This window comes from Hypomesus transpacificus, unplaced genomic scaffold (assembly GCF_021917145.1).
Source record: "Hypomesus transpacificus isolate Combined female unplaced genomic scaffold, fHypTra1 scaffold_101, whole genome shotgun sequence".
Classification (NCBI taxonomy): domain Eukaryota; kingdom Metazoa; phylum Chordata; class Actinopteri; order Osmeriformes; family Osmeridae; genus Hypomesus; species Hypomesus transpacificus.
This window is the reverse complement of record NW_025813696.1, coordinates 167,901-180,867: the sequence shown is the minus strand read 5'-3', so window position 1 is coordinate 180,867 and position 12,967 is coordinate 167,901. Positions and strand designations below refer to the sequence as shown.

Sequence of the window (12,967 nt, the reverse complement as noted above, 5' to 3'; positions counted from 1 at the left end):
TTCTTCTAGGTTATAACCAGAGGTATAACAATGCTCTACAAGACTCTAACAGGTATTGTTTCAGTGTTTCTATCAGGCTCTAACCACAGATGTAACGTGTTCTATAAAGATCTAGCCAGATATAACAGTGTCCTATAAAGCTCTGACAAGAGATGAAACAACGTGAGAAACGGCTGTAGGCAGAAGTGCCCCTGGTCTAACGTTGTGGTTTCCTGTGTTTGTGATGTTTGACAAACAGCCCAGCGCAGCCTGCTTCTACACGAGGTGCTGTGGTCTCTAAAGAGAGTTTGTTTGTAGCAGGAACCCCAGCCAGCACAAGAGCAGCATCCAGCCCTCAGCTCATCATCCTCCAGCTGATCCACACAGCTCATCATCCTCCAGCTGATCCACACAGCTCATCATCCTCCAGCCCTCAGCTCATCATCCTCCAGCTGATCCACACAGCTCGCTGGGACCAACAGGACTCTTATCTCAGTTGTGACGTCATGTCTGTCTGGCAGCTGGACCAGCAGTAGGGCATGTTAGGACAGGTAACTTTAGAGCATACAACAGGCTAGTGTAATACTAGTTGTGGTAGAGTGCTGTGGGTCCACTGTACTGAGCTGTACCCTCAGTCAGTCGCTATGAGGATGGGTCTGAACTAAGGCCGTGTGCAGAGATGACTGTCCATGTTGTGAGTCTGTCTCTCTCCCCCCTCCTCCACTCCCCTGAATATACCTCTCTCTCTCTCTCTCTCTCTCAGGGGATGCCAACTCTGCATTAACCCCCTAACATTGCATGCTGCCTCTTCCAGGGAGGCATAGAAACACAATTCTGCCAAGCACAGCTTCCCTGCCAAGCCCAGCCAGCCCCAGCCCCAGCCCAGCCCCAGCCCCAGCCCCAGCCCCAGCCCCAGCCCAGCCCCAGCCCCAGCCCCAGCCCAGCCCCAGCCCCAGCCCCAGCCCCAGCCCCAGCCCCAGCCCCAGCCCCAGCCTCAGCCTCAGCCCCAGCCCCAGCCCCAGCCCAGCCCCAGCCCCAGCCCCAGCCCCAGCCCCAGCCCCAGCCCCAGCCCCAGCCCCAGCCAAACCCTGCCAGAGAATATGAGTGTCTCTAGCCTGGTCCATTAAGCATTTCTAGCCGGCTGGCTGGGACGAGCTCAAGGACAGGGCCAGGGCTGTGCCAGCTTCGGCGTGGGCCAGCGCTACACAGCAGGACAGGACAAACCCAGAATGGTGACAGAGCAGGACAGGATCAACTACACAACAACCTGCAGCCTCATGTGAGACTCAGTCTACTGCTAAACCCAGCTCTGTTAAACCCAGCTCTGCTAAACCCAGCTCTGCTAAACCCAGCTCTGCTCCAGCCTCCACACTGTCAACATGACATGCATACACACATTCCTTTTCCAGCTCTATGACTACAGGAATCTAATTAAAACAGACTAATATAATTATCAGGAAATGGGATGGCATTCACACACACACACCACACAGACACACACACACACCACACAGACACACACACACCACACAGACACACACACACACCACACAGACACACACACACACCACACAGACACACACACACCACACAGACACACACACACCACACAGACACACACACACCACACAGACACACACACACACCACACAGACACACACACACCACACAGACACACACACACCACACAGACACACCACACAGACACACACACACACCACACAGACACACACACACCACACAGACACACACACCACACAGCTGACTCGTCCGACCATGGAGAGATGACACAGTGACTAAATCTGATGGCTTGGTCCAATCTGAGGTCAAATGAAGGTGTGCTGACACACACACACACACACACACACACACACACACACACACTCACACACAGACGTGATCATCGGTGGTGACTGGCGCCTGTAAGATTGATCAGTGTCTCAGCTCCAAAGACAAGGACACACATACACACGCACGCACATGCACACAGGTACAAGACACACACACAAACATTCACTAACTAGCCTGATGGAACTCTAACAAACATGCCTTAAAAGGAAGTCATTTAAAGCCCCTGTTATATGTGACAAGACGATGTTGGTAGTGGTCTGAGAGAGAGGACTATTTAAGAGGTAAACACTAGGAGACCACAGTCTGTCAAGGGCATCGCTACAGCGCACCCAAAATGGGTCTCAAGAACTACACTCACATCTGACATCAAAACCGGTTTAGACTGGGTCCGAGAGAGGGACATCCGCAGAAGGGGAGAGACGAACATTGAGTTGAAACAGTTTGGACACAGTACTGTGTCAGGGAACTGCAGATGAATCACTACAGCACATACTGTGTACACACATACGTACATTAACCAGGAACATGTACATAAGGATAACTGGTAAACACACACACACACACACACACACACACCGCCCAGACTATGGCAAGGTCAGAGAAGGGAACCGTTGATGACGTTGAGAGACAGTGTGGGAACATGCATACGCACGCGCGCACATGCACGCACGCACTTCTACAATGTTGTTTATGGAGCTCCTGAGGTGTTAACAGTTTGGAACTGGGGAGCGATGGCGCAGGTGGGAATGACGACAACACACAGATGTTGTATGGAAATGGAATGATTTATTCACAAAAAGGAAGTCTGTATTCAGAGGGCACGGTTGCATTCTTCAGAGCATTTATATAAAAACACAACATTCATGACAGGAATTTTGATTCCATCCATTACATTTGTTCGCGAAAGAAAATATATTCCAGTAACAAACGACACAAGTGAATAAAGGTAGGCTACCTGTCCCTTTCTGTTTCGTTTTGGCCGCATCGAGTCCTTGTTTCTTCCGTTGTAGAGGAAATACGACGGGGAACCACTTTTCAGGAATATCTTTAGGAATAGTCATTATGACTTTAGTATTACTTTTATAGGGATTTAAAAGTCCGTAGTTGCGTCGACATCGCGGAGACTAGGTCAGACGTTTAGCTAGCTACAATGCCCTCTCTCCTGTCCGGGCGGAATCAGTTCAGATCACAAGTGTCTCCGTCCATCAGCCCCCTCCCTTTACTGCTCTCTCTTTCTCTCTATCCCTCTCTCTCAGTCCCTCTCTCTTTCTCTCTATCCCTCTCTCTCTCTATCCCTCTCTCTCTGTCTCTCTATACCTCTCTCTCTGTGTCTCTCTCTCCCTCTCTCTCTATCTCTCTCTCCCTCTGCCGCAGAAACGCTGAGGTCATTCTGTGATATTGTCTTGACTTCTGCCAGCTTCGTTCTCCGTGATGCTGTTAGTGGAACCTTCATTCCGCTATTACGGCGTTGCTGACGCTGACTTTTAGCGATACTGCAAAGGACCGCACGGAAGTAGTAAAAAACGGACAAACATCACGCGCATCTGTTCTTAATATAATGCTAACCGTTATAATAATTAAGATGTGTTCATTAAATTGCGTAAATAAGTAGGTTTGAGAATATAATGTAGCCTAATCTCATTTAGTAGAGTGTTTTAAAACACGATAAAATGTATAGATCGGAACATCTAGGTATTTTCATGTAACCTGGCAACTATTATCATAACAAGCGCAATCCCAATATTGGCTTATTTCAGAAACTAACTTGTTTTCTCTGACACCAACAACAACATTTCCCTGTTAAGGATGACATAATCGCAAAGGATGTCTATTTGGCGAGGGGTCTGACCAATCACAGTTTGTTTGAAGCTAACGTTGTCAAGGCAACTGCCTCTGCTGGGATGTGAAAGAAACTGGGTGCCATCTTGGATCTGAGTACCAGAGGAGATGCCGTTCTGAGGGGGGTTGGAGCCGAGATGGCTTCTCACAACAGCCCAGTTTCCTGAGTGGTTCTAGGTCTGTGGGAGCGGAGACACTGCAGCGGTGGGCGGGGCTACAGGCAGGTGTCTGAGCATGTGCAGCCTGATGGAAGTCTGGTGCCAACAGAGGGCTCGACCTGACTGCTAACAGCATACTTCTGTCACATGTGTTTACACACACACACACACACACCCACACACACACACGCACACACATACATACAGCTGGTACACAAATACACTCACTCACAGTACAGTTGTGACTCGTAAATACACGCACGCACACAAACACACACATCCTCCGTCTCATTAACTGGAATAGCCTACAGGACACTTATACAGCAATGGGTGCTAATGTGAATTTCCTTGAGTTTGTCAGATGGCACACACACACACACAGTAACACCACACACACAGTAACACCACACACACACACACACAGTAACACCACACACACACACACACACACACACACACACACACACACACACACACACACACAGTAAGCCCACATCTAGGTACTTACCAGGAGGAGGCCTCTTCCTGAACATGTCCACTCTGCTAACAGCACTCCACTATGGCCCATGGGACTGTGGGAGGGGGGGGGGCTGGGGTGGAGGGGGGGGGGGGTGAGGTGGGGTGGGGGTGAGGTGAGGTGGAAGGGGGGGTGGAGGGGCAAAGATGGCAGTTGGGAGTACAGAAGAGGTGCAGGTTGAAGGTTCAGAAAGGGAGTTGAAAGGTAGGTGGGGTAGGTGGGGGGCAGAAGGAGAGAGAAACAAAACAATATGAACAGCAGACTGGGGGGTGATGGGGCTGTGTATGCAGACTGGGGGGTGATGGGGCTGTGTATGAAGACTGGGGGGTGATGGGGCTGTGTATGAAGACTGGGGGGTGATGGGGCTGTGTATGCAGACTGGGGGGTGATGGGGCTGTGTATGCAGACTGGGGGGTGATGGGGCTGTGTATGCAGACTGGGGGGTGATGGGGCTGTGTATGCAGACTGGGGGGTGATGGGGCTGTGTATGCAGACTGGGGGGTGATGGGGCTGTGTATGCAGACTGGGGGGTGATGGGGCTGTGTATGCAGACTGGGGGGTGATGGGGCTGTGTATGCAGGCTGGGGGGTGATGGGGCTGTGTATGAAGACTGGGGGGTGATGGGGCTGTGTATGAAGGCTGGGGGGTGATGGGGCTGTGTATGCAGGCTGGGGGGTGACTACTGTAAACGTACTGTACGTGGTTGAGAGTGAATGTGAGAGAGTGTGTAGGACGAGCAGGTGCTAGTATTTGTGTTAACACACTCAGAAACTGAGACAGGAAGTGACCACTCAACCAAGATCGGCAGGCGAGAGGAACACGAACGCCTCCCTCCACATGACTGTAGAGGGACATCATCAGTACTCCAGTACCATACCAAGAGGCTGCCTAGTCATGTGGACCAAACAGTGTCATTTACATTTAGTGGATCACTGGGACAGACACACAAAGTGAGACACACGCACACACACACCACACACACACATACACATACACACACACCACACACACACATACACATACACACACGTACACACACACCACACACACACAGAGTACAACAGAAAGTCTGTGGCTGAGCTCTAATAAGGAAATGACATTCAGCTGCATCCGCCTGTGTGGAACTAAAACTCTTTCTGCCTGTCAGCCTGTCAGCCTGTTTGTCTAACTGTCTCTAAACTGCATTACATCTGCCCTGTTCCCAGAGTAGGAAGGAGATAATATGCTACTCTGTCCCGGATGTGCATGTGCTTCATCATGTCTACCCTGTAGCACCTGCCACCTGGTCGTGTGGGACCAGAGGAGACATGAGGACAAAGCAGCACCCTGCCAGGCTGGATGCTAACACACAAGGAGGAGGCTGGCTGGCTGGTATAGTGAGGGCTAAAATCAATACATCAGGCAGACCGTCGCTCTCATGGAGAGCTGATCAGCTTTCCTCTTTCCAGACACCACCTCACGCTCTCTGCCTCGATCTTTACACCCTGTCTCACATTATACCCAACTTTCCATTATTCTGTTTTCTTTCTGCCCTGTCCCATTCGTTTTTCATGAAGTGCCCGAGAAAAGGCTTAAATCTAAGGCGGAAACACCTGTCACGTTTACCTTCACTTCTATCTCTCTTACTAACCACCTTTATGCTCCTTCCTGGTTGTGTAACCCCCCGCGGACCCTGCAGTGCCCTTACGGAATAAAGATCGCATTCTGACGATGTGTAAAATACCAGGGATACTGACTACCTAAGCACCTTTCTTGGCCGTTAGTCAGAATACCTCTCAACTGGCGCTGTAGCCTGACAAGATGAATGCGAGAATTTTGGTGCTGCCAAATCCCTCTTAAAACTTAAGCACAGCACTGCTGCTAATACAATCATCCATTTCAAAACATCCACAAACTTTAAAATAGTCTACAGTTGGCCTGCACAGCGCAGCCCCATCACAATTGTGTCAACATTAAGCTAAAATATCTGGCTCACAAGACTAAAAAAACTTTATTCAGGTTGGCTACCTACTTGGATTAAAGTTAATTTGGAGTGATTTATGTAGGCTAGCTACCATAGAGACAAGATTAACGAATTTCAAAAGCGATTACAGTCGGCTGATTACTTCATACAATCAAACTGAGCTCTGAATGATAACGGCTTCAAATCAAATCACTTTACTGAACACATGATTTGTCGAGTTAGGCATAGATCTGCTAGTTCAACCTACCTATTCTAGTTGGAATTACCAGCCCATTTGTAATAGCCGCGTCCTTCTCATTTCTCTCGCCGGTTCCATGCTGATTATGTGGACATAGCGAGGCAACGTTTGCCCTTGTCCGTAAGGCCACTGTGGTTGGAGGATCCAGGCACTATGGATGCACGATGCTAGACATGCTGGCGAGGTAAGACAGGGAGCGGGAGGACGGAGGGGGCTGTTTACCTCGACCACCCTTCTGCGCACTTTCCAGCCAGTTCGATCGCTTTAAACAAGGACATTTGAGTTTATTAAGTATTACTTAAGCACAGCACACTTTTACAGGAAATAACGATGTGGAGGGAAATTATTTGCTATAAATGTATTGTCAGACTGTTGGCCCCCGATAAATAAGGACTTTTGTTTTAGGCTACTAATAGGCCTACATTTTCTTCACTCATCACCTGCGGGTTGCAAAACGTTATTATTAGCAGACAATGCTGTAGACATTTGCGCAAATATTGAGTGCCCGATACGCCTTTTTGCCATGTGCGTTTATTTGGGTATTGTAATGACATCTGCTGGCCTTTTGGAGTACATCAGCCTGTTAGAGAATTCAATTTAGTTTTGTGATCTTGCGACAATTTCGATCCGTTACATTCTCATTCCGCTCATGCTAACACTCATACTTCTTTTAACTTTAAACAAACCCCCAAAACTATAATTGTTTTTTGTACTATTATTTGTGTATTTTATGAACATTATATTAAACTTCAGTATTCACTATACAAACCTAAATCAGTGCTTGGAAGATTATCTGGCGTATCACAATCATCTGATTGTTACAGTGTAAGCACCACACTGCTACAATTGCATCAGTCCTCTTTTCATAGCAGCCTCCACGGTATCTAGCCTTCATACTTCCTGAAACTCTCAATCATCTCCCTCCTTCCTTCAGCAGAAGCTGTGTGTTGCTCCTGCAGCACAGACCAATCATCTCCCTCCTTCCTTCAGCAGAAGCTGTGTGTTGCTCCTGCAGCACAGACCAGTCATCTCCCTCCTTCCTTCAGCAGAAGCTGTGTGTTGCTCCTGCAGCACAGACCAGTCATCTCCCTCCTCTCCCTGAGGGGAACCATGTCCCCACCAGCAGAGCAACACACGTGCATAAGGGAAAGGTTCTCTAGAACAGGGTTGGGAAATTAATTTTCCTGAAGGGCCACATGACAAATTGGGACCGTTGTGGCGGGCCAAACCAGGCTGAATTTAATTCTGCTCTATATTATTAGATATTTGATTATTTGATTACTTTATAACAAAACAGTAAATTATATGGTTTTGAACTGCTACTGGTAGTAACTACATGTTACAATAACGCTATGAAAATATGTCACAAGTATCTATTTTTTACATACCTTCACAAAAGTACGAATGTTAAAGACCAGCAATTGATTAACTTTATACAAAAGCAGTAAGTATAGCATCACGGTTGAAAAGATGATCTCTGATGGTTCACTATTCCTTTATTCAAACCTTGTTTTGCGAACACACCGTAAGAGCTGCAGATACAAATACAATAACATGACTCTTACATGATGTGCTTCAATTACAATTCAATAAACCTTTTTTCGCTTGCGAACAAACACGACACACGTTATCAGTAGCTAATTAGCAATCACCATTACCGTATAGCAAATTACAAACATGAACAACTTAAACTTAAACATATTAATCAAACAAACCTTGTTCCCTCATCAACCAGTTGCTAACTATCCTTATATATTGTACTGCTAATTAATTAACTTTAACTTATCTCCGTATTTATTCAATTTAAATATTCTGTGAGCTACACGTGAGTGCGCAATCCTTCCAAACTTCTTCTGCAGGTACGTCCGATCACATCACCTAGCAGCAGCTTGTTGCACAATCATTTCAAAATAAAAGTAAATACCATATAAAACGGGGGAAAACAGGAAACAAAGCACATAAAACATTTGCAACATTGTGAAGTCATTTACAATAAGTGCTTTTGATGTTTTCCAGTTCAGTTCAGTTTTTTCTTATTCAATGGGAAAAAATCCAGTCTGTCTTGGGCTTGAACAAGCGCATTGAAGTCTGGTTGAACGTCTGAGGTAGATATGAGAAGGACAGCTGATCATCAGGGTCTGCAGCTTAACTAGCAAACCATCAGCGGCCCGCGCCCACTCTGCATCAGTCAAGTTCTTGTATTTGTCCGCGTGTTTAGTCCCGTAGTGCCGAATCAAATTGTAATCCTTCAACACAGCGTCCTGTTGTCCACGAACTAAGCACACAGGTTTGCCTTCAACTTCCGTAAACAGATACTTAGGAGTCCATGTCTTGTTAAAACTCTACATACTGTATCAACCTTTCGTTTTTTACCATGAGCCGACATTTTCGAGGGCTAACCAACAGCTAACTCAGTGTCTCCTGTCGGTGAGGCTGGGTAAGTGCACATACGTAAATCGCCTGACACTGTAGTCTTTCAGGACTACAGATTTCCAACCACTCAGTACATTTATTTTTAATTTTTGAATTACCTCAAGCTGGCCGGACTGGGACAGGATATGTACAATGCCCAGGTCTGCTCTAGAACTTGGTCCCTCTCAGGTCCATCCTGTACTTCCCTGGGTATGGGGACTCCTTCCAGGTCTCGTAGGGGGCCGGGGGTCCAGGGGGCAGCGGGGCCGCGGGGCCAGGGCTGTCGGGGTCGGGCAGGTGCCAGTCTATGAAGATCAGGTAGAACAGGGTGCCCACCAAGCCCCCAAGCAAGGGGGCCACCAGAGGCACCCAGAACCAATAGTTGTAGCACCTGGAGAGACAGAAGAGAAAGGAGAGAGAGTTGAAGCCACTTCACTGTGCAGCAGAGCAACATGTGTGTGCGTGTTTGAGCCACATGCACGTACGTGAACACCTCTGTGCCCCAGCCTGCCGACAGCGTAAAGAGGCGTGGCCCCAAGTCTCGGGCGGGGTTGATCGCTCCGCCACAATTGGCCGACATGGACATGGCAATCCCCAAGACAATCACTGCCACGATAGGTGGAATCAGATCTGGGGGGGCGGGAGTATTCCTTTGTTCGCCCAATGGGAGTATGCAAAGCATCAGCATGGCTGTGCCCACCACCTACAGACCAGAAGACAGACACAGTTACATGGAACAGCTTGGAGAGGGTAGGCTAACGACTGACCCAGCACCGCCCCTCCCCCTCTCACCTGACTGACCCAGCATGGCCCCTCCCCCTCTCACCTGACTGACCCAGCACAGCCCCTCCCCCTCTCACCTGATCCAGGAAGCTGTTGCCCAGTGATAAGGTGTCTGAGGGATATGTAGCGAAGATAGATGCTGTCTCGTTTGGGCCGTACACAGTCAACACCCCCCCACTAAACTCCATGATAGCATCTGGCCGAGAGAGAGGAAGCAAAGGGTTATATCTGACAACATAGCAATAAAAGTAGGTTTGTGTGTGTCTATGTAGGTGGGTGTTATTGTGTGTGGCGTGTGAGTGTAGTGTGAGTGTGGAGTGGTGTGTGTGTGTGTGTGGAAGGGTCTCACTGACCGTAGTAGACCAGGAAGACTATTCCTGATGCCAGGTAGGCACCCAACAGTTGGCAGAGGATGTAGGGCAGCAGCCTGTTCCAGGGCACCCTGCCCAGCACACAGAAACTAAGAGACACTGCAGGGTTCAGATGGGCTCCTGGAGAAGGAGAGATGGACCAAGTGGAGGAGACAGAGAGGAGGAGACAGAGAGGAGACAGAGAGGAGACAGAGAGGAGGAGACAGGGAGGAGATAGAGAGGAGGAGACAGGGAGGAGATAGAGAGGAGGAGACAGAGGAGGAGACAGAGAGGAGGAGACAGAGGACGAGACAGAGAGGAGGAGACAGAGGAGGAGACAGAGAGGAGGAGACAGAGAAAAGGAGACAGAGGAGGAGACAGAGGAGGAAACAGAGAGGAGGAGACAGAGAGGAGGAGACAGAGAGGAGGAAACAGAGGAGGAGACAGAGGAGTAGACAGAGGAGGAGGAGACAGAGGAGGAGACAGAGGAGACAGAGGAGGAGACAGAGAGGAGACAGAGAGGAAGAGACAGAGGAGGAGACAGAGGAGGAGACAGAGGAGGAGACAGAGAGGAGGAGACAGAGGAGGAGACAGAGAGGAGGAGACAGAGGAGGAGACAGAGAAGAGGAGACAGAGGAGGAGACAGAGGAGGAGACAGAGAGGAGGAGACAGAGAGGAGGAAACAGAGGAGGAGACAGAGGAGTAGACAGAGGAGGAGGAGACAGAGGAGGAGACAAAGAGGAGACAGAGGAGGAGACAGAGAGGAGGAGACAGAGAGGAGGAGACAGAGGAGGAGACAGAGAGGAGGAGACAGAGAGGAGGAGACAGAGAGGAGGAGACAGAGAAGAGGAGACAGAGGAGGAGACAGAGAGGAGGAGGAGACAGAGAGGAGGAGGAGACAGAGGAGGAGACAAAGGAGTAGACAGAGGAGGAGGAGACAGAGGAGGAGACAGAGGAGGAGACAAAGGAGGAGACAGGGGAGGAGACAGAGAGGAGGAGACAGAGGAGGAGACAGAGAGGAGGAGACAGAGAGGAGGAGACAGAGGAGGAGACAGAGAGGAGGAGACAGAGGAGGAGACAGAGGAGGAGACAGAGGAGGAAACAGAGAGGAGGAGACAGAGGAGGAGACAGAGAGGAGGAGACAGAGGAGGAGACAGAGGAGGAGGAGACAGAGAGGAGGAGACAGAGGAGGAGGAGACAGAGAGGAGGAGACAGAGGAGGAGACAGAGGAGGAGGAAGGTCAGAGGACAGAGTGATAAAAGGAAGGATGATAAGAGATCATAGGTGTTCGCTTCCGTTAAGACCAAACACTAGCGAGAGAGAGAGAGAGCCTTGAAGATATTCCGTTCTCCCAAGGCCTCGGTCTGTATCTGTCCTGTTGATTGCACTCTGCTCTGTGGAAAACCACAGTGTCGTTGAACCTGTAACTCACAATGCTTGGCAGCACCATTAATGTTTAGCCTTGCAACTAGTGGCTAGCTGTGGTAAAGCTGCTATTGAGACTGTAAATAAATTGTGTGAACACCAGACTTGCTGAGGCAATAAATCACAATCTTACAACTACTGGGTCACATCATGGTTGTTTTACACCAACGTATTATCAAGCTTCTGCTGAATGTGAGCGGTGGAGTGAACTAATGAATGTAATGAATGGGGTGAATGGATGGTTGTGGATCCAGACTACCAGACTGTTTACCTGAGATCCCCTGACAGAGATACATAGCAGACATCACTCCCACAGAGAAAGCCATGTTGACCGAGAGGAACTGTCCTTTAGTCTCTCTGCTGGTCTTCACCTGAGCCGCAGCAGAACAGCCAAACATCTACAACAGCAGCAGAAGTAGGAGGAGAGGGGTCAGGGGACAGGGGAGGGAGAGGGGATTGGAGGGAGGGGGAGGGTGAAGGGTGAAGGGGAAGGGGAGAGGGGAGGAGAGGGAGAGGGGAGGGAAAGGGAGGATAGTGAGGAGGGAGAAGAGGAGAAGAGTGAGGGGGAGTGAGGGGGAGTAAGGGGAGTGAGGGGGAGTGAGATTGTCCAGTTGAGTCCAGATGAAACAGAAGTGGGAACGACACTCAACCTTTCCAAGCAAGGACAAAAAGACTCACACACTACACAACTGCTCACACACACTACACAACTGCTCACACACACTACACAACTGCTCACACACACTACACACATGCACTTACACGTACTGTACACACGGAAAAATGAACAAACTACAACACTACCTACTCTTCAACTTCATATTAATAAATATCTAAATTGCCCTCAGAATATGTGGTGTGTAAACTCATTTATTATACACGGGTCATAACATTCTTTGGTTCTTTCGCAAGATAAGAAAATCAGGGCACTAAAAACTACAGGATCAACACAGAATTAAACTTTATATTGTTAGATTCATTAGTTGTATACATACTGCTTTTATGCATAATTTCCTTCTGCCTTTTTACAGAGAATATCCTTACGTAAATATGATTTGATCACAGTTATCAAAAACGGTTGTCTGTTTGTTTACAGCTTGTCCTCTCATACTCACTAGCAGGACGAAAGTTCCCAGAAGTTCTCCCAGACATTCCCGGAGCAGAGGGTTGGTGACCCTCAGGCCCCTGTGCTTCAGCCCCCTCTGAGGAGGGAGGGGGCTGGGGTTCACCTTGTTCCCCAGTCCTGCTGGGTTTGCAAACTCCTGCAGCTCCTTCATCATACAGTCTGGTGTTCTGTCTGTCTCTGCTGGGCTCGTCTGTCTTTCTGTCTGTCTGTCTGTCTGTCTGTCTGTCTGTCTGTCTGTCTGTCTGTCTGTCTGTCTGTCTGTCTGTCTGTCTGTCTGTCTGTCTGTCTGTCTGTCTGTCTGTCTGCCTGTCTGTGTCAGATGATGG

The 12,967-nt window shown here is 48.9% G+C and overlaps 2 protein-coding genes across 2 annotated transcripts in view; both read right to left on the bottom strand.

The window, feature by feature from the left end:
- The window catches only part of atp8b2 (ATPase phospholipid transporting 8B2), a 19,028-nt gene extending 15,907 nt beyond the window's left edge, over nt 1–3,121 (bottom strand). The window contains 1 exon segment of the mRNA XM_047050144.1: nt 2,786–3,121. Within this exon segment, the coding sequence (XP_046906100.1) occupies nt 2,786–2,891 (106 nt within the window). The 5' untranslated portion in view covers nt 2,892–3,121.
- Nucleotides 3,122–8,109: 4,988 nt separating this feature from the next.
- On the bottom strand, nt 8,110–12,870 carry aqp10a (aquaporin 10a). The gene is made up of 6 exons (XM_047050181.1): nt 12,631–12,870; nt 11,787–11,913; nt 10,094–10,231; nt 9,818–9,936; nt 9,443–9,660; nt 8,110–9,348 (listed from the first exon to the last, which is right to left on the bottom strand). Exons 1-6 carry the CDS (start codon nt 12,793–12,795, stop codon nt 9,126–9,128), a joined length of 990 nt encoding a protein of 329 aa, XP_046906137.1. The 5' UTR covers nt 12,796–12,870; the 3' UTR covers nt 8,110–9,125.
- Nucleotides 12,871–12,967: the final 97 nt, after the last annotated feature.